The sequence below is a fragment of the Eubalaena glacialis genome, chromosome 12, assembly GCF_028564815.1.
Source record: "Eubalaena glacialis isolate mEubGla1 chromosome 12, mEubGla1.1.hap2.+ XY, whole genome shotgun sequence".
NCBI lineage: Eukaryota > Metazoa > Chordata > Mammalia > Artiodactyla > Balaenidae > Eubalaena > Eubalaena glacialis.
This window is the reverse complement of record NC_083727.1, coordinates 25,683,224-25,710,672: the sequence shown is the minus strand read 5'-3', so window position 1 is coordinate 25,710,672 and position 27,449 is coordinate 25,683,224. Positions and strand designations below refer to the sequence as shown.

General features: G+C 41.0%; 1 protein-coding gene across 2 annotated transcripts in view; it reads right to left on the bottom strand.

The window, feature by feature from the left end:
- Positions 1–27,449, bottom strand: part of NHSL1 (NHS like 1) — a 233,096-nt gene that overhangs the window by 109,543 nt on the left and 96,104 nt on the right. Inside the window, exon 1 of one of the 2 annotated variants that reach the window (XM_061207470.1) lies at positions 15,889–16,090. The exons of the other annotated variant lie outside the window; for it this stretch is intronic. Within the exon in view, the coding sequence (XP_061063453.1) occupies positions 15,889–16,090 (202 nt within the window). Of the gene's footprint in view, positions 1–15,888; positions 16,091–27,449 lie in introns of those variants that run through there. 2 annotated transcript variants of the gene reach the window in all.

The window sequence follows — 27,449 nt, the reverse complement described above, 5'->3', positions numbered from 1 at the left end:
AAAACCTGCTCTGGAAGGTCAACAGGGAAATCTGTCACTTGACCTTCATAGGGCAGTCAGGAATGTCAAAGTTAAAGAAACTGATAGAAAGGAACACAGTCTCAATACCATTTAAAAGAGAAGAAAAGGACACAAGGGCACAGCCTAACTGGGCTGCTCTTCTTTGTGAGATCTTTAAAAAAAAAAAATTTATTTAATTTATTTATTTTTGGCTGCATTGGCTCTTTGTTGCTACGCACGGGCTTTCTCTAGTTGCGGCGAGCGGGGGCTACTCTGTTGCGGGGTGCGGGCTTCTCATTGCGGTGGCTTCTCTTGTTGCGGAGCACAGGCTCCACGTGCGCGGGCTTCAGTAGTTGTGGCTCGCGGGCTCTAGAGCGCAGGCGCAGTAGGTGTGGCGCACGGGCTTAGTTGCTCCGCAGCATGTGGGATCTTCCCGGACCAGGGTTCGAACCCGTGTCGCCTGCATTGGCAGGCGGATTCTTAACCACTGCGCCACCAGGGAAGTCCCATGTTGTGAAGTCTTAAAGCAAGTGAACTCACCTCCCTGGACCCCGACTTCTCATCTGTCACACAAGGCTATCTCGGAAGTTCCTTGAGTCCTCCTGACAGATTAGCTTTGTTTTTTAAGGTAACTCTACTTAGATACCTTCATAACTCCAATTTAGGAACTATATACAAATATTTACTAAAATGCTCTCAAATGGCACCGAGAGAAGAAAATATGTGATCATTGCTTCAATAAGCTCTCTCTCTCGAAGAGTTGCTAAAGTTGGTTTCTCTAGGTATACCCAGAACAGTCAGAATTCTTTGAAATTTCACTTCGTTCAAAAAGAAAGACATCTTTACAACTGTCATCATCTCTGAGATTTTACAAACACAGCACAGAATAACTATTTTTGATATCAAAAGCTTTTCATATCAGGAGTGAGCTTCTTCTATCAATTCTCTTATGCTTGGAGAATGAGAGAAAAGACAACAATACTTTTGGAAATGGTTACTTTTCTCTGAGCCTCATTTCTTGAGTCATAGAAAAAAAGTATTTTCTACATCTCTATTTTCAATGTATTCAAATTGCACCCGAGCATTTTTGCAGCTCTCCTATGTATAAATCAAAGCATTCACTGAGCAACTGCTGTGAGCCAAAATGAGGGCTAGGCTGCAAAATGAGGACTATTTCAACAGAGACTATTAAAAGGTCATATTAGTTCCAAGTACTGGTGTTCTAGTGGTTTATTAAGAAATTCACAGAAAAAGCAGAGACAAATCAGCTTTTTCAGTCACATTTTATATAACTCCCATTTGTGTTCAGGAGGATCAAACGTCACTTAAGTGTTTGGCCAAAAAAGTTTAGTGGAGTAGAACTGATTTCAGATAATAGAAACATGTCTTATTGTCACCATCTTTTGACTTTTTTAGAAGCAGATATGAAAGTGAAGATATGGAGAGGCCATTTCAACCACATGAAAAACAAAAAAATATATTTGGTGTCCAGCTATCAGATGCAGAGAAGAGAGGTGAGTGAGAACTCAACACATCATTAGAGAAAGTGGTTAATGATGAGACCAAAGCTGAAAAGCAATGCTTGCTTAAGTGCAACAATGCAGTAATCCTACTTGGAAACTCAGAGTGATTTTATAGATGTGTTTAAAATTTAACATTTACAAAAAGAACTGGGATGCCCAAACATAGTCACAACTCTATAACTTAATGCAAACATGTGCTTTATTTAACTGTAGTAAAAAAAAAAAAAAAAACCCAACAGAAGAAGATAAACATGGAAAAAACATATTTACATATTACAGAACATCCCACTTATTAAGAGATCACTTTTCTGAAAAACTCAACCACTCAACCACTCAAAATATGGCCAAGACACAAGATAGCCATACTTGTGCTACCAGATAGCAATACTCACAGGACTGTGGTTTCAGATCTTATTATGATCCTCCGGTCATTACTGTTGTAATAAACTGGATTGTCCAGACCCTCCACACAAGGTAACATATTAGAAACCCCAGAGCAGACAGTGGTGGGGACAAGAGGCAGGCACGACTATGTGGGTGAAAAGAGAAAGCTCACAGCCTTAGAGCAAAAGTGGACTAAGAAGCAGGCAGTGGAGACCCACCTCATGCCAAAGTAAAGATCCTTACAAACCTCAATAACCACCAGGGTGTCACCAGGTACTTACAAGGTTCAATGACTATTCACAGTGACACCACAGCATCCAAACAAGCTTGGATTGTCCTGAGGATTGAGCAGAGATACTACACAGTGTCATGCAGAGAGGGAGGGACTAAGTCATAAGAAGTGAATTCAAACCCAACTATTCCATTATTATCTCTAAGGCTTCAGGCAAGTCACTTAATCTCTCAGGGACAGCTTTCTCAGCACAAAAGGGTTAGGTAAACGCCACCGGCACCGTCCTGCCCATCTCACACGACTGTCAGAACAATGAAATGAGACCGTACAGAGTGAGTACTGGGTAAACTATGACCTGCAAACAGCTCTATCTGCAGAGCAAATTTTAGAAAGACGTTCATTAACATTCTTTTAATTGTTTTAGAATTCCGAACTATGAATGAAGCAAGCTTCTGTTATACAGAAATACAAATAATAAAAGACATCTTCCTCTAAGGTTTTATATAAGCTAACATGTAGTCCATATGAACACAATTTGGAAAAGCATCTCTTATCAGTCGTCAGTTTTTTTTTTTAATTTTTTTTTATTTATTTATTTTATTTATGGCTGTGTTGGGTCTTCGTTTCTGTGCGAGGGCTTTCTCTCACTTGTGGCAAGCGGGGGCCACTCTTCATCGCGGTGCGTGGGCCTCTCACTATCGCGGCCTCTCTTGCTGCGGATCACAGGCTCCAGACGCGCAGGCTCAGTAGTTGTGGCTCACGGGCCCAGCTGCTCTGCGGCATGTGGGATCTTCCCAGACCAGGGCTCGAACCCGTGTCCCCTTGCATTGGCAGGCAGATTCCCAACCACTGCGCCACCAGGGAAGCCCCCAGTCGTCAGTTTTTTTTACAATAACTTTGTTTCAAAGAAAATGCAGCTTTTCTTCCAGTTCAGACGTAGGATCTCTGATACATACAGGGTAGAGCCCAACAATTTGAAAGTAAAGTTAAATGGACTGAACTTCTCAACTAATTTTCCTCTATGGGGGATGGACAACAGGCCAGTAAGCATAATGACAGAGAAATCTCCAGATTAGGGCAGATATTCGTCAGACATTGCTATTCATGAGTTTTCCCTTGGGCCGGTGAGCAGGTGCAAGTAACGCACGGAGTGCATTAGCAGGCTCTGCACAGCTGTGCTCCAGCAGGCAGCAAGGTCCATGCTGGAAATCGCTCAGTCCTGCCTGCGAGTTTTCAAGCATTTCCCCTTATCCACCAGCATGGCCCTGGGCTGGGGGGCACAGAGGGAAACCTAGAAGAGGACTTACTATGGTGAGTGAATGCTCAGGTGCTCAATAGCGTTGCTCAGTTCTCAGACCAGGTGGTTTTTCTGAGATGCACCACTAATCTGCATTCCATCTCAAGATACTTCTGGTGTTCGAGGCCTTCCTACAACAGTAATACGATGACGGACTAGCTGCAGAAACTCCATCACAGTTTGTGAGGGAGCTCTCTGGAACACAGCATAATAAAACCCTACCACCAGAAGTGAAGTCTCTGAAAGCATTATTTTGCCAGTCAAAGGCTGTGACCTAATAGGTAGTGATAAAAATCAATTTAGTAGGTCGGGACTGACGTCTTCTGTCTAATAAAATACAACAGAAGAGAAAAGAGAGGGTATCACATATAGCCACGCAATAAAGGTAAGTAGTTTCACAAAGCTTTTGTTTCATTTTATATAGATGCAAATGTGTGTATATATGTATATGAATGTATGTGTGTGTTTATATGTGTTGTATAGACTAGGAACAAAAGTAACGTGTACTTGTTACTCTGGACACAGGCAAAACTTTTGAAAGTCACTGACTTAAACAACTATAATTAAACTTCTTGGGCACTGAAAAACTCAACATTCACATCATAGATCTACTACAGAAGGTTCTTTCTCCCATTCCAAACAAACATTTATTGGAGAGAAACTTAGCTTAACTTTCTCAGAAACTAGAGGAAACTTTAGCAATTGTGTTTTTGTTCAGACCTTTATTAGTTGGAATTGAAACATAACCTTTTGGATTTCTAAACTCAGTTACATAACTCTCCCCTAGTTACAATGACAGGAGCACACAGATCCAAGGGACAAACTAACGCATACCCCAGTGTGTGGGAAGTAACCAAGGTCTGATGATCCAAAGGAACACTGAAGGAGAGCAATCCCAAACTCTCCAGCTTCCTAAAGCACACAAGAACATCCCAAATGCAACAAGCTGTCTCAAAAACTGCTTACAAATCAAACAGAACCGGGGTCCTTAGAACAGAACAACATTCAGACATTCATACCTAAGGACAAAGAATTGGACGTGGAAAGCTAGCAAGGAAAAAAAGGACTTACATGATCTTTTTATAGTTGGAATACAGTGTGTTGATTAACTCTGCAATAAAATTACTTTAAGGTGAAAATCAAAGTTCTTTTTCCAGGAAGTCAAAGCACTCCATGTACTTTCCATTGGTGAAAAAAAAGTATGTAAATAAATAACCACCAGTCAAGATGACCAGAGCAACCAATCCAACAACCGCCCACCAGGGTAAACTCAAACTGACTTCTGTATTCTTTGCAAAAGAATCCCCAGCCACTCAAGACTGAAGCAATACACACCTGTGTCCAGGTAGGAATTCTGGTTTATCTCAAAATGTAATCCGGAAACACCAGATACCCAGCTTCTACTCTAGCTGAGGTGTTTCTAGTTACAAAGTGAAAGAGAACCTTCAGGAATAGAGGCAAAGGAATTGTAACAACAATAAAATATATTTATTCTCACTTTCTCTTTTTAAAGTTTACTAAAAAAACCCCAAAAATCAAGTGATACAGTTTACTGAAATCTCAACTGCTTGTGGCTTTTACTTATAACTGGGCTTCCCTTAGAGAAAGATAAATATACATTAAACTCTAATCTGACAATTCACTTGCACCACTGAAATTATATTAACCAGTGAACAGATTAGCCTTTATCCTTACTCCACACTTCTTTCAACCATGTACAGAAACTTTATTAAGCTATGCCTTAAAAGCAAACAAACCTTAACTACTACAAGCGCACAATTAGTCCTGCAAGGGGCATATGCAGAAACATGTCAGAGTCCCAGTAGACTAGTATTATTTTATTGATTTAGAAGATGGGATCAGAAAAGTGTTGGCAAAAAGAAGGCAGAATAGAGACATATGGAGACTCATTACCTCTTCTCTCCTTATATCTTTATCCTCCCTTCTTCCCTCCTATCTATTGCCACCTTCTTTCATTATCTTCTATTCATTACTGCCCCCAACACAGCGTTTTCTGAAAATAGGAGGGCATGAAAATGGCAGGATAGAGTCACTCTTCATTGCACCAGCCTTAATGAGCGCCTGCTCTAGGGAAGGCTGTGTGTCAGGTCACTCAAGGTCACTCACAAGCCAAGCCATTTTCACGTTGAATCTAGGAGAGGCTCACTCTTCCAAGTGGCTTTCTCAAGGTGTTGCTTTATATCAAGTCTACAAGGCAATAGTAGCTCTCAAAACACAAGAATCCACAACCCACACCCAGATCCTGGGAATAAGTCTAAGTAAAGGGTGGTATTGAGGGAGGGAACTAACTGAGAACTCCAGCTAACAAATGCCCCTAGGGAGATGGTCTCAGACACCTGCTTCCTAGGCAAGCGCTCACCATGTACTGTACATGTATAAATGGCCAAAATGTGATGCACCCAGCATAGTGATGGGTTCTAGCAAGAACTAAATAAATAGCTGTTGATCTAATGTCTCTGGTGACTAGTCGGTCATCAAATGTCAGCTATAAATGACAGAGAACACCTTGCAATGCTGCATTGGATGGTACAGAGAAGTTCAGTAAAGGCTGAAGCGGGGCAGACCGCAGAGACATCACTGCAACCAGCTTCTGGCTCCCCCAGCCTCACACCACACACATCTGTGTCTAGGAACAATGTGTACATTGATTACATGTAAGTTTTCCAATCACGTTTATCATCACAGTGATCACCATAAATATCACCTTTAATTAGGAAGATTAGAAATACAAGGTGTAACTACCCACATTTCATAAAGCTAGAAAAGTATAACTATACCTTTGAAAATCACAGATACTGTTGCTACACTAACAAGTAATTATTAAAACCTATGACCTACCTTAACAAAGAGGGCCTAACATGGAAATCTGTGGTTCTGTAACTGCTTTCCTCACGTGCCTACATAATCGCTTTGACCAGCACTTTTGCCTCTTTTCAACCTCTACAGCCCCTATATGGCAGGATTCTAGTTCCAAACGCTCCAATCCATTCTGCACGCCAAAACCAGAGCAATTTCCTTCAGCACTGCTTATCATGTGTTCACACAACTAGTATTTACTCACTATCTGTAAAGTACAAGACACTGGATGAGACACAGGCTAGACTTAAAAGAGCTTCAAATAAGCACATACCCAAATAGTCTCAAAGCAGAGCATTTGCCCTGAAAACAGAAGCTAACGAGTCAAAGACCCCAAAATGCCCTAAGTGCTTTCAATGCCATTTCTCTTTCTGAAGAATTATGCTTGGTTCCCTGTCTCACCACATATAAGTTTCTCTGCCCAGTTTTCAGTTCTCCCTAATGATCTAATCCTTCCTTATCAAACCAACTATTATTTTTATTGACTAATTATGGTATCCAGACAGTATTTATTAAATGAGTTCATTCATGTACTGTGTCATTAAGAGTGTCGAGCCATGGCAAGCACCCATTAAATGTTAGCTATTGTTAATACTTAAGGGGGGCGGGGGCTTGACTGATTTAGACACGACTTTCAATTTAGTATTTTAATCATTTCAGGATTTGACATAAAAACTGAGGTATAAATTACTTGAAAATTATGTACAAGAAGTGATAGCTTCCATTTGGGTTGCCTAGGTTACACAAGTAGTCTAAAAGCAATTACTTCTATACTGAAAATTCTGAGATTAGTATATATATATTCTATACTAGGATAAAGACATCTTTTGACTCAACTATTGATAGTGAAGGGATTGCCAACCCAGGGGCAGTACCATTAAATACAACCAGATTCAGTCTGTAGGCTGATACAGTATCTATAAAACACATACTCATCTGTTCAATAAACAAGCTGTACCTGCTACCCATATGTATGATGAATAGGTATTATCCTATTTTACAGAAATGAAAACTAGAGCTTAAACAGATCATGTGATTTGTTTCAGGTCACACAATTAGCGAGTGACAGAAGCAAAACATCCAGATTTCCTGATCTAGTGGTCTTTGCATCATTCATTCTCTTCCAATGAAAATTTACTGAACACTTACTATGGGCCAGGCCTGGGGAAACACTGGTTGTCAAAACAAACCCAAAAAAATCACTCCTGTCTTAGAGGTTAAATTCTAGTTTGAGGAGACAGGCAGTACTGAAAATAAATACGAAAAGTATATAGTATATTAGATGGTGGAAAGCGCTTCAGAGTAAAACAGAGATATGGATAGAAGGGTCAGGATGAAGATGTGGCAATTTTATTATTATTATTATTATTATTTTTTGCAGGTGGAAATCCACTTGGAACTTTATTAAGGTCTCAAGCTACTTGTGTATATGCTTTTTAAATCTTTGTTTCCCTTCATTTCTTTCTGTTAGATATTTGTTTTATAAGGAAACATTTTGTATTTTCTTAGTCTGATAAATATTTATTGACCATCTAATATATTCTGTTCTAAGCACTGTAAAATGTCCAGGTAGCACAAAGGCAAAAAAGGCAAATTATCTTCCCTTAGGGTTTCAGAGTTCAATGGGGGACACTAACATTGATACGACCATGTGATAAGAGATGTCAGCAGAAGCCAGATGGAGTCATGGCTTACACTACTGTAGGTCTGGGAGAACATATATGTTTATTTGAAAACATAAGTGCTAAGTCTATCATCAAGTGACGGCAGCAAAGACTGCTTAGATCACGCATGCCTTTCTATTTGCTGATAAGTAGTGACAAACATTACCTTGGAATAGGAAAATTATTCACATCAGTAAATACTTAAAGCTTGGCTTCATGAAAAGATCAACTTCCTATAGGCAGCTCTGTGTAGGGCTGCTGGCATTAAGCAACCCCAGAGCAGGTGCACCCAAGTTCAGACTCTGGTGTCCTCGCTTAGACTATATCCTCATCATCCACAAGGCAGAGCACCAAAGGAAAGGAATACAGCTGCAGAGGGCAAGATGCTTCCCTTGGAGCCTAGTCTTACGGTGGGACCAGTGGTACTGAGCCAATCATACTGTTCCACAGGATGGCGTGGGAAATGGGGAGACCACACATGTGCCAACTCTCTGAAGATGTGGCAATTTTAAATAAGGTCCCTTATGATTTTTGAGCGAAGACCTGGCAAAAGTGAGAGAGGGAGAGAGAGAATTGTGTGCGCGGCTGGGATTCTAAGCGGAGGGCAAGGTCAAGCTGCACGGCGTGTTCTCACAGCAGCAAGGAGCCTGGTCTGACTTAGTGGAGGGTGAAGGGAAAGCACAGGTGATGAAGCTGGGGAAGCAATGGGGTGAGGGAGGCCCATCACATAGGGCCTCAGAGAACATTGTAAAGACGTTATTAAACTGTCTGAGAAGGGTTTTAAGCAGTGAAGTTACACGGCTCGACCTATGTTTGATGTTTTACAGGGTTGCTGAGGCTGCTGTGTTAAGACTGCCTGGCTTGGGGTGAGGGAGAACAAGAGTGAAAGCAGGAAAACCGGTTAAGAAAAGATTGTGATAGCGCTGAGCTGCCTCTCCTTATCAAGCATGGCATCGCCCAATCCACACCTCATCCCTGTTCACTAAGTCAACTTTACTCATGGTCAAAACAGCCAGGACCAAACGCTTGTACAAAGTGTTTCATACGTGCACTGTTTGCGTGGAGCAACAGGAAACGGCAGACTGCCACCAAATTTATGTTCCCACAAACTGCACCCTCTCTTTTGTTACGCTCAGAAAAGTCCGGAGTCAGGAGCACTTGTAAGATTATATTCATCAGTATAATCGACAAAGTAAGCATGCAGTGCTACCTATAACCCACCATGCTCTAAGCAAATTCAGAGAGTACTGTTTGGCACGTGGGCCTGGGCAAACAGCACTAGTAACAGTGTCCCAGGTGGGTTACGTTCACCCAGTCAGCATCCCTTTGTTGGGTACTTAGCCTTGGGGATAAAAAAGATAAGGAAGACTTGGTCTCTGTCCTAAAAGAATTCACAGTCTAGCTCAAGGCACAGACGAGTAAACAAATAAGTACAACCCGGTGTGTGACAGACGCAATTACAAAGGTATGCAGGAGGTCAGGAATAACACAGAGAAGGCAGAAATCAGCTCTACCCTTTGGGAATCAGGGAGGACTTCACAGTTTTAAAGCAGGAAGTTAACAGGCAGAGGAGGAGACTGGAGCATCCTGACTCAGGGAATGGGAGATGAAAGTTCTGGAGCTGTGAAAGAGCTGTGGGTCTGTTTGCTATTTCTGGAGTTAAAAGGGAGAGGGGACAGGGAGGCGTCAGATGGAGAAGGATCTCCTGCTATGTTAAATGATAGGGACTTCATTCCATGCACACTGGGAGCCACAGAAGAATGACCCCATTAGACAGTAGTCCTCCTTTATCCACGAGGGATACGTTCCAAGACCCCCAGTGCGTGTCTGAAACCGAGGATAGTACCGAATCCTATGTACGCTGTTTTTTCCTATACATACCTATGATAAAGTTTAATTTATAAATCAGGCACAATAAGAGATTAGCAGCAATAACCAATAATAAAATAGAACAGTTATGACAATATACTGTAAAAAAAAGTTATGTGGATATGGTCTCTCTCTTTCAGAATATCTTATTGTACAAATTTAATGTCTTTTCCATCTTAACTAAGCACTTATCACACACTGTGGCTGTAACTTTTGCAGTTTGAGGTGCAACAGCAAAACTCGCACGAATTTCCTTTTCCTTCCTCATAATTTCACAGACAGAAGATTCCTTCTTACCGTAGATCTTAGCAACCTCAGCATATGATTTTTTTTTTCTATCCCTACGTTGAGAAGTTCACCTTTTCACTTAAAGGACGCACTTTATGGCTTCTCTTTGGCTCATCTGAATTATCAACATCATTATTCTTGCACTTTGGGGCTGTTATTAAGTATAACGAGGGTGACTAGAACACAAGCACTGCGATACCACGATACCACACCAGTCGATCCGATAACCAAGATGAGACGGCTATTAAGTGACTAACGGGTGGGATACCCTGAGCAAAAGGATGATTCACGTCTCTGGCAGGACAGGGCAGGATGTTGGTAGCTTTCATCATGCTATTCAGAATGACGTGCAATTTAAAACTTACGAATTATTCCTGGAATTTTCCTTTAATATTTTCGGATTACAGTTGACCACGGGTAACTGAAACCGTAGGAAGTGGACCCGTGGATAAGGGGGGACTATGGTATTTGTAGTTTAGGAAGATCACTCTGTTTACAGTGTAGACCCAAGAATAGCTCAAAGGCGGGAAGAGTGAAGAGAACAAGAGGAGAAGACCATTCAGAAGGCCAGGGAAGAGCTGATGAGGGCCTGGACCACAGTAAGGATGGACAAATGGGTGCAGACACAACAGGCCTTGAGGTAAAACTCATAAGATTGGAGCTACCTGAAGTATTTGATAGGAAATACTGTGGTAAAAACAAAACACACACACACACATCATTCAATTGGATAGAAAATGATAGATAAACCCCAAACCCCTGAAATTACATGAAAATATAACACTTTCTATGACTATAATATTGATACATAATTATATAAATATAATATGAATTGTAAGAGACATAAAAATTAACCCTAATTAATGTGCAGTGTCTTTTTAAATTATTTTTAAAATAACTGTTTGAAAAGAACAATTTCCAAAAAGTTTTCAAAACCCAGTAAAGACATTTCCATGGAAAAGAACACAGGCTATATTAACTATACGTTAATTTGTAAATTAATTGAATTTTAAAAAAGAAAGAAAAAGAACACAGGTTACTCACTTCCAAACCCAAGCTCTGACAATAAGTAACTTCCTTCATTACTCTACGATACTTCCAGTAATCTAAATAAGTATCTAAGTCTCAAAACAAACCCACAAACTTTTAAAAACAAGTAAATAAAAGAAGGGTATTAGTTAAAATATCATTTCAATAGAACTTCATCCATTTAATAACAAACAGGATCATTTTTTCAATAAAGCAAGGCAGCGAGACAACAGAGATTCCCAACTTCAAAAGAAAAAACAATCAAAGGTTAATAAAGGGCAGTCTCGATGAACCAGATAAAATATTAAGTGGCACTCACTGTCTCTCTCACAGAATCTCAGCTTCAGTAGAAAGAAAGAAAACATTACATTCCTGCACTGAGAATATTCTTCTTCTCTCTTTTTATTAAGACACCAAGATAAACTCCATTGAGCTATTTTTCCAACGTACATAGTGACCCTCAGGATAAATATTACTTGTTTAATTTTACTATCAAATTTGGGGTTCGGCTTTGACAATATCTGCTAATATTTTTCAGGTTTTTTTAATGCCATGAAGGAAATGTTCTTAAATCTTATACTGTTAAGGATTTTATGATCAAAAATAAATTACAGGTATTTACATAGAAACAGGATCTTGACCTTGCTGCTTTTGGTCTGCCATGCCATTTTCCTCCACTGTAATATCTGAAGTCACTGCTAATCTAATTATGCACAAGGATTCTGTTTTCTGCAACTATTTTATTAGGGAGGACACTGGGATGAAATTATTTTAAATACAGCCAACTCCACACAATTGATTATCTAGTGTATGGATTATTCATTACCCTTGATATCTAGTAAGGTCATTCTCTGGTCATTTTTGTCATTCCTGGAAAGGGAGGGAACGGAAATCCAAATGATTCAAATTTTGTAATGCTGTTAGTACATATGGCAATGTCCAGAAGAACAGAATGAAAGCATTTTTTAAATTGCAGCCTGGCATGTCAATTACCCAGTCTCTTGACCTGCCAATACCAGGATCATCAATCATGCCTCTGCCCAGCTGAACACGGAACTGGGGCTCCAACAAAACATGCTCTGCTCAATGAGAGGATACACCATTATTATTCCTCCTCTTTTGGTTTTAATTGACAAGAGAAGAGTAAGTAAGCAAGATAGGGGAAGCACAGAATAAATACTACTGGTCATTAGTTTCCCTTGAGAACCTTCCACAGTGCTGGAAACAAAGCAGGAGCTCATTAAATATTGCTGAAATCAATGCACAGCCAGAAGACCATGCAAAACATGGAAATGCTCCAGATAAAGTACCTTCTCATCTAAGCCACTCACTTTACACTTTTTCACAATTATCCTGCATTTTCTCTTTAATTCTCCCTTAAATGCCTTATCTGCTTCTCCACTGAAGTATGAACTCCATGACTTCAGGGCCTGTGCGCTACATTTCTCTGTATCCCACACGTGGTACTCAATGAGAATTCCTCCTAAATACTCTCACAACTCCACGTGAAAAGCAACATATGGTCTCATCTACAACTGACTTCTTCTTTTTGACTACACAGGCATCTAGTAAAACAGCTCATGACTCACTAAATATAACATTCAAAAGGACAGTGATTCACACCCTTGATTTTTATGGCTAATTAAGTCGAAACATCATCTACTGTTAGAGTGGGTCACATCACACGAAGAATATAAGGACGGGTCACTGCTGTTACTCAATTCATTTTTACCTTCCAGAGTACAAATGTCAATGCAAGAGAGTTTTGAAACTTGCCATGTGCTAGAACAAGAGAAAGCACACAGGTCCTTACTTGTGATTGCTTTGGACACATAAATACGTATCTTCTAGTTACTTTTTAGGCTCAGGAATTTTATCCTTAGCTTCTCGAGTATAAACGGTAACACTGGATTGTAAAGCTATGGGTCTATATACTGATAGATATCCATAAAGGTAACCACTCAAACACTTTATTCTGATGTTACTGATAAGCAATCTAGCATGGAGATTCACTATGAAAAGAACTTCTAAAACAAAACTTGAAAGAACTGTTTTATAAAATGAACGTGCATCTTATTAAACATACTACCTACACTGATAGTAGGGATTCAGTGGTCTAATTGTGCAAAGCAATGCGACCTGGAGGTGTAGGCAGGGAGCAGGGCAAGCACTCTGGCCTTGCAGCAGCTGCTGGATGGGAGGGAGAAAGCCTGTAGAACCGGACACCTCACCAGACACCTCATCAGACAGAGATCCCTTGGGGGGTGGGGCGGGTAGAGGGAAGAACACGGACAGGACCACTGACGCAAGGCTGACTTGTTAAGCTACACTGCCCTACTTCTGGCTGTCACTGCTTGATGGCAGTATATGTATGCATGGGAGAAGAAGGGAGAGCAGGCTTTTAGAAACCTGTGTATATCAAAAAATGTGAATATAAGGTCGGGGGTTAGGGAGCAGGCTGAAAGGAAAGTGGATTTGGATGCCTGTGGTCTAGGCAGACAGATATAAAAGAAAGATGCTACACAATCCCCATCAGACCAATATGTCTTCGATGCATATTTATTTGCAAACAAATCCTAATATGGCCATTGGGCATTCTTAGCACTGACTGATAATCCTTGTTAGACATTTAGCTTATTTGATGCTCCAAAAAAAAAAAAAAAAAAAAGAAACAAAACTCCAATCCTGCATAACTTTTCTGAAAGATTTTCCCTCTTTTGATCTGTAAGCGTAAACAAATGTCACTCTGTATTTCTCCAAAGGAAAGAATTTTGTGGAATAAAGATCAACTGTTATAATGCCCCTGAGGCAACATGTCAAAGTTGGGAGCCAATTTTCTTTTGCAAGTCAAATATGAAAAAAGAATCTAAGACCACGAATTCTGATCTATAGGCAGCTTTTTAAGGACTTTCCCCTAACTGCACATGTCAAAAGTGATAATATTATTCATGTCCAACTATTTCTAAGCACCATATAAATTTACACACTGTATTATGCCACCATTTATCTTCATGAGGCTACTGTATCCCCTATTACTGTAAGGGATAAAGGGCACAATCTTTTGTATTGTTACATAAACAAGTCCTCCCTCTACAAATCGCCCCTGGTCTTTACAATGACTTCTTTATTTTTCACAAGTCAAGTGTACAGTATTTGCTTCATTTCCCAACTAAAACTAATCCATGCAAATTCACAGCCTCTTTCCCTTTAGCGTTAATTTAGATGGCGCATCGATGACGGAAATCCTAAAGCCGCGTGCTCACATGTACACAATCTTTAACAGAAACTTGACAGCGGTTGATTTAAAACAAAACAAGTCATAAAAAAGCAACCTCTGGCAAAAGCCAAAGGAATTAAAACTACACCCTCTCGCGACCACAGCACTACTGTATCCACCCTTTGAACATTACAACCCACCCATTTACCAAAACCGCAGCTTATTCCTGATTTAGAAAAGTAAAGTTCGTGGACTTACTAAACTACACAACTCCAGCCAGAAAGCACAAATGGCTTTTCTACGCCTGGCAATTATACAGCATCTGAACTAAAAACCCGTGTATTTCGGCTCAGTATCAGCAGACCACTGTGGACCCCCTTCTTGACATAATAAACAACTGACATCTTCAAAGAGCATTAACTAGGCCCTCTTGTGCCACAGTTTAACAGACAAGAGCAAATGGCTTAACCCACATTATCCATGAAGAAGGGTGCGTTTAATTCTCAGTCCGTGGAATATAATTACTGTCCCCATAAGCACATATTTAACTCAGTTCTCTCACGTTTCAGCAGTTTTATTTCCCAAAAGAAGGGGGAGGACAGGTCCCTGAAAGGTTTTAGTGAGGCTTCTCTTGGCACGGGAAGAATGTGATAAACAGGGAAAATACAAGCATGCGGAATGTCTGGACGAGGTTCCTTTGTAAACCTTAAACAGTGCTCCCCCACTGGGCTGTGACACAGCTCTGAATGGAGAAACCATTTTAGAGCCTAACAATTCAGTCTCTCCAGTAAACATTCTAAAAGGAAGACCTCAGAAATTCTAAATATAAAACAGGGGTGTGTTTAAGAAACATTGAAATATTCCCCTCTTTTCTGCCAGGACTGATATTTTTCTTCACCTTGAAGAAGACAAAACATGCTAAACCTGAGAACAGAGACCAGCAATGGTCTGAAAAGGAACTTGAAAGAAATCCAAAAACTCCTTCTGGCCAGGATATCAAGGGCCAGCACTTCGTGTGTTCATTTCCTCGATGTCACCCCAACACCTGTTTAATTCAAGTGTTCGTGTAATTCATCAGTCTTCTTAAAGAAATATGCAAAAAGTTTATCCACGATTCCCAAAGTTTTCTCAGCGCACTGTTTCAGAAAAGAGCTCCATGTCCTAACTTTCAATTGTTGTGAAGAGCAGACGATTCCTCCCAGGATGTAGTTTACCATTAAACTTTGCACAAGTCACATGAGCGTGCGGATCTGACTGGGGGGGGCAGTGCTGAGGACACATAACAGCTATTTTATCCTTCTTAGAAGGACACAATCTCAGGTTGAATCTAATTGAAGGAGCATTTCTATTTTAGACATGCAAACAAATGAGTGACACTGAATTCCAATACAAAAACACACAAAAACTCCTAACGGGGCCAAAAATCGTGAACAGAAATCAGTGACAGAGACAAAGAATTCTAGATAGCAAATTCCTAAAAACGTTTAAATAAAAAAAAGTCAAGTCACCTTTTCTGGGCTGGATTCTGTAGGTCCAGTTTTCATCATCCGCTTCCACCTGCTGCCCACAAACAGAGAGCTCTCCATCACTGCGAAACAGCCTCTTTGTCTGCCTGGACAAGGAGGAGAAATTTATCCAACTCACAGCACGTGAGAGGGAACCTGGGTTTGACTTGAGTCTGAAGGAACCTGAAGAGCCTTCCTTTTTCATCTTCTTTCACATCAAAATCAACTATAGACAAAGGACAGTCCAGCCAACAAAAAGCTCGTTTTTAAAAATCGTTCCAGGTCCTTTCAATGAAACTGCTCCTTCCTACTTGTTCAGACAATACTGAGAGTCAGGCAGGGCATTCTGCAGAAAGATTGCTTCTATGTCACCCAGTTATAAAGAAAAGAAAAATGAGAGATTAGGAAACAAAAAAAAATTTTTTTTTTTACCCTAGCCACATTGTGGTACCCGGTCTCTCTAGATCAGGACTATCCACAGTCCCCACCTCGCCCCCAGAAAATATGAAAATAAAAATAACTAAAAGTATAATTTTAAAAATGAAGCAGGGTGTTCATTTCAGGAACGCTTGTCAGGACTTGGTGAAGAACAGGACCAAGGCACTCCGACTCTTTGGTGTGTACCTAGCATCCCATACTGTAATCCTACTCCTCTCCCAGGCATCTTTCCCCACAAGGGCAGAAAGCCAGCCGTCTGCTGCAGACAGAAGGAACTCCTCAGGCTGGAGAGAAAGATTCAGCATCAACCCAGGCGCCTAGTTTAAAGTTCACCCACACAGGTGACTTGGGAGAAATCAAAGAGTTCAGCTCACTTGCCCCAGCTCAGCACAGAATTGTAAACCACCCACTTGCCCTCTTTCCTGTCTGTGAAGCACTCAGGAGCCACAGGACTCCACAAACAATAAAACGGGCTGTGTGGCTATTGCTTGGATTACAGAGTAAGCGCTACTATGAAAGGCGATAGGCTTTCCCAACACTGAAGCCACCTCATTGGAGACAAAAAACCCCGCCTCCCTGCAGTCAATACTTCAGAGGCAGCTCAAACTTCTTAACTCCGGCAAAGCTACAGAAACGCATACACACTTCTGGACACTTTTTTTTTTTAAAGCCAAAACTTAATTAATTATCATCAGACCACACTTCTGGAAGTGGGATTTTGAGAAGGAACTTTCAAAGATTATGTAGTTATATACACATCCAGCATTCCTAAGTGGATTTAGGAACGTCATCATCTAAGGAAATGTACTTCCAAAGGGAATAAAACTGACCCAGCTACTATGTCACTCCCAGCTTTCAGCGAAGGTGAAATGCAGCCGTTCTTGCACCTGTCATTGCCTCTCCCGTCTTCCACCAGCAGCCAGAGTCGGGGGCTGATGAGCCACTTCTGCCTCCCCACCGGCAGCCCCTGGGGGTCATTCCTCTCTGGCTTTGAATGATCATCCTATCACAGAGAACCATAATCTGAGAGCTATGCTAGTAGCTTTTAGCTGTAGGCTCTAGCCCTTTGTAAACCCTTAATCAGGGCATGCAAAATATCTAGAGCCACATGTTGGAATGCATTTGGGTGCATCATTTCACCCAAGGCCAACATAATTCCATGGTCCTAGGGGTATAAAGAACTTCTGCAACTTTTCATCATAGAGACTTGGGTCAGTATCCTCTCCCCAAAGTCATTCAGAGTAAGGGGAAGTAGAGAACTGGGTCCATCTCACTCTCCTGTACTCACTCTCCTGTAATAGCAAATATATTAAAGCTAAAAAATTACAATAGAAAATAAACTTTGATTAAAAATAATAAAAGCAGGATTTTGCATCACACACCTACTGCAATTCACTGAGATTGTAAGAAAAAGGCTCTACACGCCTACCAGGACTGGAACATTTATAGAAGAAAAACACAGAGCAGCTGCCAAGTGTTCCTTGGATGGACAGCTCATATTACCATGGAAACCACGACAGAGAACAGGTACTAGGACTAAAGGGCAAAGGTGCAGAACAGTCCAGGTAGCAAAAACATGGACTCAGTATAAAAGCTCAAAGTGTCCTCAAGAAATCACGTAGTTTAAACCCCTCAATTTACTGATGGAGAAATTCAGGTCCAGAGAACGTATGTGATTTGATCACTATTATAAGGGCAAAAATGATATAATTACATATAGCATCAATGGCTAACATCAAAGTTCAAATATCCAATATTCTTTCTGAGTCAAAGACTTTGAGAAACTCAAAATATAAAATTAAACTTAGAAAAAAAAAAAGACCCTCGTGCCAGAAAATACAAAACATCCCAAATGCTGCTTACCATTTCAGATGTTCATGGGACCCCCTGACATCCAAGTATGCATTCTTTAAGGATCCATGGACCCCAAACAAGGAACACAGTGGTATCCCCACTGATGTCTACATCCTGCAGTTACAGTTTTAATTTAGAAATATCTAAGCCCTGAAATAAACCTCATGCTGTTCTTTATATTCAGGAAGTGCTTTTGAACATTGTCCCCAGACCAGCTTCCTTGGAGTGTGCACACATACACATGCAATAGCATAGATGAATTGATGTTATTAGTAACTGGTGTGTTTTCCTCTGGTACCTCCTACACACATCTGGGAAAGAGCTGATGGGAGGGGCTAGAGGAATATTCACTGCCAAGCAATCAAGAAGCAAAATTGGTCCATTCAAGGACTACACTCATGACTCTTCCTCAAAGTAAATACGCACTTATGCTGGACTTCAAAGAAACTTAATGGATTTCCCATCATTCACAAGACCGATGGATATGTTTGCATATAACCAATTCTCCATTTATTAGCTATTCTGTTTCTGTTATATTGAGCTTTGATTATTAATATCTTCACTTATGTAAAAGAAGGTCAAATAACTTAACTACTTTTACAACTGGACCAGAGTTCCCCTATGGCCAAGGTAAAATATAATGACTTAAATCAGCTTTGTAGGAAATATTTGTATTTTAACTATCTGTGTTAGATATGTACTCCAATTAGCTTAGAAAAACATAAGTGAACTGCTTAAAAAGCTATTACATTCATTCAACCTATATTTATGCAACAACTATGATGAACCACACACTTTAAGTATCTGGACTATCAACCCTAGGGCCATACAAATCTACCCCTGCCTGCAGCATCAGGGTCATGGCTACTTTGTGCCACGCACGTCACATATACTATTGCTAATCTTCATAATAACCCCACAGTGGAAAATCCCTACTTTCAGACTATAACCTGTTTCTTCAAATATTAGATTCCACTATAATCTTCAATGTAATAAAACATCATAATTTAACCATTTTTTCACAAGAAAATCTACAGTAGAATACACTCTTCCCAGACCTTTTAAACAGACATGCTGAACAGATTTGATCCACACTCCTTACTGTGCAGTGCTTTCCCATCTCCCCCCTCACTGTCAGGCTGTCAAAGTGAAACTTCTGTTGTCATCATACGTGCCAATAACTGCTCCCTTCCTACCATTTTGCCCCTGCTGCGCTTCAGGCAACAGGAAATCAGATAAATAATCTTGCTTAAATTATATGCTTCATGGGAGTCATGAGCACTCACGGAATGAAATGCATAGCTTTAGTGGAAGGAAGGGCTTTGTTACAGTTGCCTCCTGGCCAGCACCCTTGTCCTTTCACTTGTGAGATGGAAGTCCAGGGATTGAAATGGCTGGAGGAGCAGCCTCTAGATAACGACCCCCAGGTGGACCGAAACCGGGTTGGTTTATGATTTATTGCCTCTTTTATATTAAGTTCTTAGCACTTGAGGGTGGTGAGGAATTTACCCAACGTTACTGACAAAAAGACAAGAAATTACTCTGTATTATTTCAGGAAAGATTTAAGTAATACATTAAAGAAAAGTTAACTATAAAAACTGGGATGCACCAGAATATATTACTAAGGGAAGTTCTAGAATCATCTTCTTTGAGAATTCCTGAGTCAAATACCCATTCATTTGTAAAGATTTATTTATATTTCCACCAAGAGTCAAAGGGATAGATTGAATACGTTTGGAAAGTCCTTGCCAAAAGACACAATATTTCATGTTTCGATACATACCGACATCCTTAAAGATGAGTTAAGCTCAAATAGAAGTTTTTGATTTAATAAAAATTGTTAAACATGACAGGATATAGGATTAGACAAATCTCTCAACTCAGTCAGGCATGTAATTGCTGCCCTTGCCATCTGTGTAAAATGCCAGCCAAGAGTAGGAACTAATTTCAAGTGCCATCAGTTTTTTGGCCTCAAGGGCCACAAAGGAGCATTATAACTTTTCATTTCCATGTGTACCTTTTCTGCCCTGACCCTCTGTTACAGAGTCTAAGCTCATACTGCTAGCCACACAACAGGCCAATAATCGAGAGATAAGTTGCTGGGGCAAAGGATAGCGACTTTATTTGGGAAGCCGGCAACCAAACAGAAAAGATGGTGGGCTTGTGCCCCAAAGAATCATCTTGCCTGAGTGAGAATTCAGGCTCCTTTTATACTAAAAGGGGAGGGAGTAAAGTCAAACATTTCCTGATTCCCATCCGCCTCCAGGGTGGATGTGTTAATTTCATCCTCCCTGCAGTCATTCACAGGTGGGCCTGGTCAGGATATTTCCTGTGAGCTACACAAAGGTATTTTAGCTTAATGCTCATTACCTGGGAAGCAGGGTTCCCAGAGATGGGCCATTATGCATAATTTAAGCTTATAGGTAACATCCCTTTCGTGATTAACTTGTAATAGAATACAAAAGGTTCTTCTTCCTTATTACACCTCTCCCTCAAACCTGGAAGGAAGAATAGCAGAGGCAGAACCCTGATGTCAGAAACCAACGGAGAACAGTGCTGTATGGTCAGAGTTGGTAGGGTTGCTGGCTTGGCTGGAATGGGGCGCAAAAACAGAAGGCTTAATGAACAGAGACAACGGTGAAAAAAACATACACCGCAGCAAGGAGAGTCACTCTGAACTGTGTCTTGTTCTAAAGCAGCCCTGACCGGGTAGAAGCAGTGAAGTGTGTACCCTATCAGATTACCCCATGAGTCACAGAGACCGTCAGCGTCTAGGACAGGGTGCAGTAGTTTTTCCAGCTGTCACCTCTTGTAAATAATTGAAGAGTAGATTCAAATGCAAACTTTCTATGAGGTAATTTGTACACACGAATAATGAAAGCTTATCTCAACATCTAGAAGTAAACAGTTCGAGCCAGACATCTATCACTAACAACAAAAAAACCCATATTGCCCCCAGGGCCACAGCAAGCTAACTCCTACAGTACCCTCCTTCCTCATTCCCCTCCCATCCGCTGCGGAATTAAGCAACTGATCTACTCAAGAGGAAAGTCAGAGAAGATGAAACATTGCCAATGAACTATTCAGAGAGAGGTCTATTTTTAGGGTTCTCCTTACCTGCCACTGCTTCAATACTTAAAAGAAAAAAAAGCTCTGCCTTTGCGTTGAGCTCTAGCTTTGAAAGTCAGAATAGGTCCCTTTCCATGGAATTAATAGTGTTTCCCTCAACTGGAAAGATTAAATGCAAACACTTGTATTTATGTATCACCACAAGCCTAAATCCCACCTTTCAGTGTCTTCATGTCTGAAAAGGACTCCTGAACAGTTCTGACACGAAGGCTTAGTGACACTGTTCCCACAGGATCACTTGATACAGGAGCAATATGGCAGCACATTACCGCTCTCAACCCCCTGGGATGTGGCGTGCTGCAAGGGGGTAAGGCCTGTCCCTGGTCAGAAGCTGTCACTGATGGATACTGTCACTGATGTGTACTGTGTACTGTGCACTGTTAGGGGCTTGCCAAGAATGCAAACTTTGCCCCAACCTTGACCAAGAAAATGTCCCCATCCGAGAAGTTCATACGAGAAGCTCCCCTAAAACTGAGCATTCACTTTGAAGATCAAGGATGAACCTACTCTGAAACTGAAAAACTCCAAATAAAAAAATTTTTAATCATAATCTCCTTTGTACTTCATACCTCTCCAGATCCTTGTAATTATTATTTTTTCTTACTTACTCAACCAGTTCTTCACAAACTTGTCTTGCACATAAATCACAGGAAATCTTATTAAAACAGAGTCTGATTCAAGTCTGGAATAGGGTATGAAATTCCAAATTCCCAAAGCACCCAGGTAGGGCCCTGGACCATCTTCGACTTAGCACAGTACTAGCCAATAACGCTCCCCAAAGGCAGGGATCTCATCCTTTTCCTACATGTTCCCTACGGTACCTAACACACAGCCAGCACTAACCAATGCTGGTCACAAGAGTGAACAACAGAATCGTCTACTCATTCCCGTGTTCCCTCTTTCTTTTGATCTTAGCAAGTTCCAGGTCAAAGAGATAATTTGACCTTTATAACTAAATTCCATTCCTTTATCACTAAGTTACAAAAAGCAGAAGTAAAATTTGTAAACTGTTAAAAATATATAATCTGAATTAAAGGGTTAATAATAAATTTCCATTATCCATAGAGTTATACTGCATCACTTTGAGAAGAAAGAAGGTCATTAACAGCTAGGCGGCATGCTTTTCTTAATTTGTAAGGACATCTACATTGCTTCCATCCACCAAAACTCTGGAATTCAATGATCCCACCCAGAACCTGGGGCAATCAACAACGAGTCAAAATCAGAAAAGCAGCCCACATCCTACCTGGTAATCCATGCAGACAGGCTGGGACCTCCTGGGTTCCACCATGTAAATTTAGTTGCTCTGTGGCAGTGGAAAAATTTTTTTCGTTAAGTTTTTCCTGGTACATGATTAAGACAAAGAATTTTTTCAGTCAATCTTAAGTGACCTTCCAAAATGTTTATTCTATTTGGCTCTATCTTTAAAACTATATTCACTATGGCTCTACAGAGCACACTGAATATATCTGTTTTTTTTTTAACAGACATTTTATCATTTCAGCTATTCCCTTTTTATTATATATACTACCATTCCATGCTAAACATGTGTTAAATATTGCTGACACCAGCAATGATTCCACTGAACCAGACAAATGTGTGAGAAATAAATGAGAAATTCAAACATTAAAAAAAAAAAGGTGGGAGAAAGAAAACTTGAAAAGTTCTGAAACCAGTGAGCAGCAGTGGCAATGCCCATCCTGCTTTCAGCCACACTATTCTAACTGCATCATCTGCTGCCAGCTGGACAGGTAAGTGTAGAGTCAGAATGAAGAAATCACAAACTTTCCTGTTGGTTTCTTCCCTCTAACAAAAACCCTGTGAAATATGTATTATCATACATATTTTACAGATGCAGATACCAAGGATAAAGGTGATAAAGTAACTTGCCTAACAACCCCCCACCAAGTCATTAGGTAGCAGAGTTGAGATTTGAGCCAAGGTCTTTCCTACTCCCAAACGCTGCCCTTCCTTCGACCATGCAGACAGCCACAGCCGCGGGCCTCTCCCCTGGGCTACCACAATACCCTGGGAAAGGGGCCCCCTGCTTTCAGCTGCGCTCCCCTCAGAGCTGTCCTCCACGGGCCGGCTCACGCTATATTCTAGGCCCCTGGGCCCTTGACCCTTTTGTGCCTCCATCTGCCAAAACACCTCTCATCTTTTTCACCTGCTTAACTTCTACTCAACCTTCAAAATTTCTGCCAGGAGCTATCTCAGTTGAAATAAGCAAACGTTTATTAGGCGCTATACTGCTTAACTACTGCTGCATAACAAGGCACCCCAAAACTCAGTGGCCTAAAACAACAATCATGTAGGATTTCTCACGATTCTGTGGGTCATCTGGAGGCCAGCTAATCCAGGCTAGACTCGGCTTGGGGTGGCTCTGCTCCAGCATGCCCGAGACTGAGAAATTCCCTAGGACATGGAAATTATTTTAAAATGGGGGCAGTCCCAGGCACACTGGGATGGCTGGTCACCCTAGGGATAACCTGTAGTGCCTCTCCTCGCTCCTAGGACCAGCAGGCCAGTCCAGGCTCACCTCTCTCACGGCAACGGCACCGAAGAGCAAAGCTCAACTGCACCAGCTTCATCTGCATCAGGGCTGCTAACATTCATTGGCCAAAGCAAGTCACGTGGCCAAGCCAACTTGATTGGGGCGGGGCAACACACTGCACTCACCTGAGCCAGTGAGGGGAAGGGAGTGCCTATTTCTGAATCTCATCTGCCACAGGCACCTGCTGGGCAAGTTACTGAGGGTGAGAGACTCCTAGGACATCATTCCCGACCTCAGGGATTAGACTGCGTTAGATGCCACGTTCCCATGGCACACCATGTAGAGAAATGCTGCCCTTCCCCTATCACATCTGTAATCATGCATTTGCCACGGAAGACTCTAAGCTGCCCAAGTGGGAAAACCGAGGCGTGTACAGTACCTAGCATACAGTAAGGACTAAATCAATGCTTGTTAAACTAAACTGGTCAATTATATGCCCTTCATCATCATAGTCAACTCTCTCTTATTATATATACTCCAGTTTCTTTACTGGACTACCTTTGACATGCTCCCACACAAAATGATGGATTACACGCAGGGGTCAGCAAAGTTTTTTGTAAAGAGCCAGAGAGAAAATATTTTAGGCTTCGTCAGCTCTACGGTCTCTGTTCCAACGACTCTATCTGCCATTGTGGCAAAAAAAGCACCAGACAATATGTAAACCAATCAGGGTGGCTGGGTTTCAATAAAACTTTACTTACAAAAACAGGTGGTGGGCTGTATTTGGTCCCTGGACCATAGCCTATTGACCCTGGGTTAGAAGAAAAAGTAGGAATGGCACTCGGAGTTGTGCAGGCTGCACAAGCACAGATAGTTCAAACCAGTGTTTCCCAAAATGTGTTCCTCAGGATACCGGTATCAGAATCAACTTGGATTGGGGTAGGCGAGTTAGGAGGCCAGGAGGACTTGTTAAAAATGCACATTCCTGGATCCTATTTAGTTCACACCTCTGGAGAGGAACCTGGGAGTCCACATTTAAATGAGTCTCATGCATGTTACAATTTGAAAATCACTAGTTTCAACATAATTACACTACGATTCAAATAGATATGCAGAATTCAAATCTTTACGCATAATTTCACTAAAAATGCACAAACATTATATCAAAGTATAGATATAATACCAAATGAATACAAAATAGACTAGGATGATATATCGTAGGATATTACAAGCATGATATAGTTTAACAAATTTTTAATTTTTTTACTTTGGCATTTGTTTTTCCATAATTTGTATGCTAAACACAGGCTATAAATGTTTTAGTCAAGTAATGTTTAATTTTCATGCAGAATTATTTTAGACAGAGAAAAGGAGAGAAATCAGCACAGATTTAATAGTTAACGTATGGCTATACTTGTTTCAGTTTTTTTTAAAAAAAGTAGTACAGATAAATTTCCCTCTTGTCCCCAGTCTCACAGTGGTAACATCATTCTAAATTTGGTGTGTATCATTCCCAAACATATTTTCCACACTTTTTCTACATACCAGTGAGGTCATCAACAAGACATAGTACTGTTTTGTGTGTCAAAGTTTTATAAATTATATTATACTGCAAATCATTCTTTTTTTTAAATTTATTTACTTATTTTATTTATTTATTTTTGACTGCTTCGGGTCTTCGTTGCTGCGCGCGGGCTTTCTCTAGTGGTGAGCGGGGGCTACTCTTCGTTGCGGTGCGCGGGCTTCTCATTGCGGTGGCTTCTCTTGTTGCGGAGCACGGGCTCTAGGCGCATGGGCTTCTCATTGCGGTGGCTTCTCTTGTTGCGGAGCACGGGCTCTAGGCGCACGGGCTTCAGTAGTTGTGGCTCATGGGCTCCAGTAGTTGTGGCTCATGGGCTCTAGAGCGCAGGCTCAGGAGTTGTGGCACACGGCCTTCGTTGCTCTGTGGCATGTGGGAACTTCCCGGATCAGGGCTTGAACCCGTGTCCCCTGCATTGGCAGGCAGATTCTTAACCACTGCGCCACCAGGGAAGCCCTGCAAATCATTCTTAAAGTTATTTTTATAAAATAGTTAATATTTAAAAATTTCCACTCACTCTGCAACCAGAGGCATGATGGGTAAAGGTACCATGGACCTGGTACCTCTCATGAACCAATTCACCTGATCCTTTCCCTACAACCTTGTTTAGGTAATTAAAGGAACACTTCACAGCAGGGTATGTCTAAGAAAAGTCGATATTTAAGCTTCTACACTCGATGTGCAAATCTGCTTAAGGGAATGGCCTTTTGTGTTTCTCCCACATACTGTGTCTATTAAAATTTCACTCGTTGCATAAGAGTGTTTTCTTTAAAAGCTTAACAAATTTAAGCTTTCTGGAACACATGAAAATATAACAAAGCATATAATGATGGCTTTATATGTTTTTCTCTTCATTCAGCTCAACAATTTTTATAGTCATCAAAATCTCCAAGTAAAAAGGCTACTTAGAGAAGAGCAATTCAATCTGATGATGATGACTTTGGCTGTCCCTGTACAATCACGTTTATCACAGTCTTAAGTAATAAACTCACTTTGATAAGGAGAAATTCAGAAAACAAATGGCCTAAAAGACACTTAAGACATTCAGAATTTTTTGTTGAAACACTTGCTCTCCAGGGTCAAAATGAATGTGTTAAATCAAGGGAATTTTTGTTTCTATAATATACTTCTTTAAGATGACGCCATCGAAAAGAACTTCAAAGAAGGATGAAGTATTTCTACAAAATAAACACTAGACCCTTGTCACTGATGGCAGACTGGAGTGGGTGGATAGAGACAGGCTAACACAGACGGAGGCATTAGTTATAGAGACTCCGCCTTCTAAACTCCCTTCTCCCAGCCCAGCCACTCTGCTGTCTCCCTGAAACACAGGGACAATGATGACAGGGTTCCCTCAAAAGGCCCCAAGTGAGCAGCACCCTCTGTTCTCATTCCTGGGCTCAACCCCCTGCAAGACAAAGACACCAGGGACCCTGAAAACTAACTGGGGAGATGCTGTCATCACTAGCACTTAATAATTGGTAGGTTATTTTCATCTGCAGCAGCAGTAAAGAGGTAACCATGGATCTTACAGGACTTGAAGTAGAGGTGGCTGGTACACAAGTGGAGACGTCTGGTAAGGCCAGAAGCAGGAGATTAAAATTGTGGCTGCATATATAGGAAGGGGATGGTGAGCTGCAAAGGAGGGTCAGACTCCCATCAGGAAAACAGTTCACTCAACGCCAGCATTGTGAGGAAAAGAACCAAGCATGCAGGCCTCACCTACACAGACAAAATTCTCAAGGAACTGCACCTGTGTCATTTTCTCAAGGAACTGCTAGGCCCATTTCTCTTCCCAAATGAGGTGAGGCCATGAATGGTTTGAAGAAAAGTGTGAAATCCTGACAGGTTAAAAGGAATGACTACAAAAATAGCACAGGTGTAGCTTACCTCATAAGTAATGACAGTTGTGTAAAATAGCTAAAAAGTAAAGAAACTTCCAAATTTCATCACCAAATACACGCATGCACACACATACTCAAGATGTGCTCCAGCATCTTCTAAAGTTTAGTTTGCTGACAATATTTGGTAGAGGAGGAATGAATACAGAAGAAAAGTACCAGTTACTG